The sequence below is a fragment of the Salvia splendens genome, chromosome 1 (assembly GCF_004379255.2).
Source record: "Salvia splendens isolate huo1 chromosome 1, SspV2, whole genome shotgun sequence".
NCBI classification, from domain to species: domain Eukaryota; kingdom Viridiplantae; phylum Streptophyta; class Magnoliopsida; order Lamiales; family Lamiaceae; genus Salvia; species Salvia splendens.
This window is the reverse complement of record NC_056032.1, coordinates 7,978,272-7,982,720: the sequence shown is the minus strand read 5'-3', so window position 1 is coordinate 7,982,720 and position 4,449 is coordinate 7,978,272. Positions and strand designations below refer to the sequence as shown.

The window sequence follows — 4,449 nt, the reverse complement described above, 5'->3', positions numbered from 1 at the left end:
AGCTAAGCAATCGAGGTGGGCTTTTCTACCCTACTTTTATGTGGGTTATCTTTAAATACGGACTTTGTTCCGGAAATGTTTATGGAGGTGAACTGTTTGTCTTGCCAATTGTTTTGTTTTGAAACCTATCTGAAGTGGTTTACCACATATGTTTAATCGAATTCGGGTCTGTTGGGCTGCGAACCCTCAGGCTAGTGTACACGAGACCGGGAGCCATCTGAGAGCAAGTTGGCCGGTCTAGTTGACCTGGGGTGTGGCCACGCCCCTTGTCATGGTTGGATCAGATAGTGTATGATTGAGGGAATAAGGGTGGCAATATCGGAAAATGACTGCGCAGTCGAATTTATGAAATATATTTTGGTGTACTTGGGTTATTTTCATTACACTCAAAACCCCAATGTTACACTGTTATGGCATGACAAACTATGTTTTTGGCGTGTGTCCACTGAGTGCAATAAGTACTCAGCCCTGCATGTTGTTTTCTTAATGTGCAGGTTGAGCGGCGATGGGGAGGACGGATGTTGAGCAGTTAAAGTCAAAATGCGTTTCACTTTGTTTTGGATAATGTCGTGTCGTCATACCCGGCATTATCTGTCTCTTGATCTTTTTCCGCTGCTTGTAATCCGAAACAATGTTTTCATTTAAACTCTGGTTACTTAAACTTTTGAAATGTCGCTTCAGTACCTTGTTTTAAAATGAATTTCCTTTTATTAAATGTCTTTGGGTCAAATATTCTTGTTTTTCCCCTTTCTTCCCCGCTTCTTTACTCCTCCCCTAGTCGCGGTCCACCGTACTTCCTATCCTTAGGAAATGCGGGCGTGACAGATAATGAGGTGGAGTTTTGTGATTCCCATAGGCACCTGCATTCTGGCAAAGGGTTCAAATATATAGAGCCCTTTCTCGTCGACTTCTTCACTCTAGGCACCATTATGCTCCTACGATCACTTTCTGCTAACATCGTCTCCATTTCATCCTTGAAACCATCCCAACTGAAAAAACCAGGAAATCTGTTTAGTCTGTGAATTCCTCATTGTCATGACAGCTACTAAATCTATGAGTACCTAGTAGTCGTGTTCTGCAGTAAGACTACGAGCCTGGTTTTGTCGGGCATGATGGTCTTGGCGTGTCCGTTGTAGATGAATCTTCTTTGGCCCATCAGAAAATGAGGGAAGTTTCCACCTTGAGTGGTCACAAATACCTCACTGTACAAGCATAACATATAGTCCACAGCAGCCAGCCTCGAAGAATAGCCCTGTGATAAAAACAAAACACGAGGCATGTAACGAAATGTAGAGGCGTATGTGCGCAATTCACGCACCATCAAGCAATGATTTCTACCTTTACTGAAGCAAGTTCATCAGCAGTAGCAAGTGACCACTTTGTCTCGAGAAGAGGAAACATCTTTCGCAGAGGCTCTAAGTATCTATCCTCCTTGTATATTCTACCCGATGCCAGATAAATGGGAGTGTTGTTCGAAAATCCCATGCCTCTCAACATCAAACCAACCTATGCTGACAACATGGTTGTGGGGGTTTGTATCATTTAAATGTAATCATCTTTTCTACTCGTTCGTCTAAGAAAAGGTAAAGATACTCAAACTTGTCACAGAATTCAAAAGCGAAACCAACCTCCACTGGTGTCATTGGGCACTTTCCATTCACGCGGTTTAGGCCAGGCTCAGAAACCCGGTTTTTAAGCGTGAACTTTTTCCCCCAACCCCTTTTGCGCGCTGCATCCATTTCTGATTTCTCTGTTTCTCCTTCGTCGTATTCACAGCATGAGAAAGCCACCATGTCCTACTTTGAAGGCCAATTGAAGTGGTCAGGCTGGAACTTTTTAACATGTCACTGAACATAAGTAAATTCAACTGGAGCAATGTTTACCTCTTCAAATCGAAGATGAACTGCAACATACTTCCCTCCAAAGCTTGAGCTCTTGTCAGTCATTCGATTGCCAATTACTTTAGCAAGATTCATTATGGTTGATGAGAACCTCAGAGATTTATAGTTTGCTAGGCATCTTAAAAACTGAATGTGTGGTGGAATGCTCGTTGCCAATCTGTTGGCAAAAGGTGAGATTCGGACTACCCTGCATCAAGGGCATAGCATGAGGTGAACACAAACGAAGCGACTTAAATAATGTAGACGGTGGCAGTAACAAAATATTTTAGTACCACAGTACCTTGTTTCTTGCAAGACGGGATAAACCTCATCCATGTAATAACGAGAAGACGCCCAAGCTGGGACTCTCATGCTTGGGATAGCACTGATGCTAAAATTGTAGTTTTCCATCAGTTCGTCTGGTAGGTCGTGAACCACCATAACATAATCTTTTAGGGAGGATATGAAATGATCCTCATCATAAATATCAGCGAATGTACTGTGAAATTCCAAAAGAGAGAAATTGTATAGTAAATACAGAGGCGACGCACATTGTGCAGCAACACATATATGGTTCACTAAGTAGATAGCAGTTTCATCGGGAGAAACATTTGCATTTCAAATGATCCCTGGTATATAATAAATGTAACAAGAAAGGAAAAACCTCCACCACTCTATTTCTCTTGTAGAAAGCAACCATGGTTATTGCACGTTGCTCTTTTCATAACTCACTCGAGTGTGGTTTTTTTTTTGAAGTAGAAGAAGAGGAGGTGTTATGAAAATACCTCGGGTCTTTCCAGACATTATGAACATCGAAGTGAGGGATCACAAGAGTAGCATTGAGCAGTCCAGCAACAGCCACTGCATTGCAAATCTGCAGGTGCAACAATGTAACATAGCTAAGGCTCCACTACCAAAAGTGCACGTCTTTCATGAGAATCAGCAATACGTGCATATCCATCTAAGTTCAACAAGAATTGGCTATCTATATTTATAGTTATTAGAGAAGCATAGAAGTGTGAAAAGATTATTAAAAATAGAGAAAGCAGCATTATTATGTTAATCTTGTGAGTAAGTCCTGCATACGGGAAGCCATTTTCCTCGAACACATCATTATGACAACCTTGGAACATGTTGAAATCACCATATGCCCCAAAACTGTAACCATATAGCTACAACTAAAAGATTGTTGATTACTTTCATTATAATGTTCATATATGAATGAGAGGGCCAAATCAGACACAACAATCAGATTCAAGATTATGAAAATGAGCTGATTTGCATACCGATGAGCGTTGCTGGTTTAGGCCGCCATTAGCCTCTATCACCAGATAGCGCTGAAGCGTAGGGGAGACTGATAAAAGCAAAGAGAAAACAAGATATCAAATAAACATAAACGTTGAGTCCATCTCCAAGTATCATTCACACATACACACCTGGTTGCTGATGAGCATTAGTATTCTGACAAAGCTTTTGCTCTTTCAGCTTTCTTCTATACCTCCATAGATTATCCAACTGCAACAATTGAATCTCTTAATTACTAACAAGTTATGCAAATCAACATCAAGGAAATCCAATGCAATGGGAATCCTGGAATGTATGGCCTGAGCAACAAAGAGCAGTTTAATTAAGTGATCTTTTAGCTGCATTTTAGAAGGATCATAACACATCCGTGAAAGATTCGATATTTATATTCATTTGACTTGCTCATTATAAAATTCACCTCTATACTCTCTCACTCTTACAATAACATCTTCACAAATTCCAACTTCAAAATTTATGACATTCCCCAGTATGTTTCCAAATTCCAAGAATCTTGGGGCGTCCACCTTAAGCAAATAAGTTACGAATTTAAGCCCCAGAAATGTTTTAAAAATTCCCAGCAAACTAATGTAAACAGATTATATAAAATAAATGAATAAAAAAACAAGTTTTTCCAGAAAAACTCCACACTAAATCTTCTAACCCTTTTCAACTTGCCCAACTCAAGACTACAGAGATCTTCAAGAAACTCTACTCAAAATCCAAATGTGCTTTACCATAAAGTGAAAAAGCACTTCCACAGTAACTAGCAAAAAGTAGAAACATTTAAAAATCAAATCTTGAAACTAAATCAGAGCAAGAACAATGTAACTATGAAAAAACCTCAACAACGGAAGAGTTATCCGACTGAATTTCAGGCCAGAGCTTGAGGAACAGCTCCTGGCTGCGGTAGAGTGAACCCGGCGGCGGCGGCGGCGGAGGGTGCAGGAGGCTGAGCAGGGGACCGGCACAGGTGATCAGACCCGTGATGTAGAGAATTGTCAAGAAAAGAAGGTATCTTTTGTAGAATATTCCGGCGTAGAAGAAGCACACCACCCCTTTTTGTCGGTGCTTGCAGTGGAGGTGGAGCCTCCGCCGGCATCTGCTGCCAGTGGCGGCGGATTCCGTGGTGTACGTTAAAGCCATGCAATGTCTGTAGATCTCTCTGCCTCTCTCTCTCTCTATAATTTTGTATGATTTGCTGTTCATCATTGGTTGATTTGAATGGACTATTTATGGAGGTGGAGAAGATGCTGTTTTCAATGCT

General features: G+C 41.0%; 1 protein-coding gene across 1 annotated transcript; it reads right to left on the bottom strand.

The window, feature by feature from the left end:
• Positions 1-700: 700 nt before the first annotated feature.
• Positions 701-4,449, bottom strand: LOC121795198 (O-fucosyltransferase 10-like). Its single transcript, XM_042193667.1, has 10 exons — positions 4,026-4,449; positions 3,317-3,395; positions 3,167-3,234; positions 2,666-2,754; positions 2,182-2,379; positions 1,884-2,088; positions 1,629-1,796; positions 1,339-1,506; positions 1,062-1,252; positions 701-989 (listed from the first exon to the last, which is right to left on the bottom strand). Exons 1-10 carry the CDS (start codon positions 4,392-4,394, stop codon positions 764-766), a joined length of 1,761 nt encoding a protein of 586 aa, XP_042049601.1. The 5' UTR covers positions 4,395-4,449; the 3' UTR covers positions 701-763.

Bases quoted from the DNA above. Each gene is read 5' to 3' on its own strand.
- LOC121795198 (XM_042193667.1), bottom strand. From the start codon at position 4,394: ATGATGAACAGCAAATCATACAAAATTATAGAGAGAGAGAGAGGCAGA. The intron at 2,755-3,166 runs GTATGCAAATCA...TTGCACCTGCAG, and splicing joins TAAACCAGCAACGCTCATCG to ATTTGCAATGCAGTGGCTGT. The intron at 1,797-1,883 runs GTAAACATTGCT...CCTTCAAAGTAG, and splicing joins TTCATCTTCGATTTGAAGAG to GACATGGTGGCTTTCTCATG.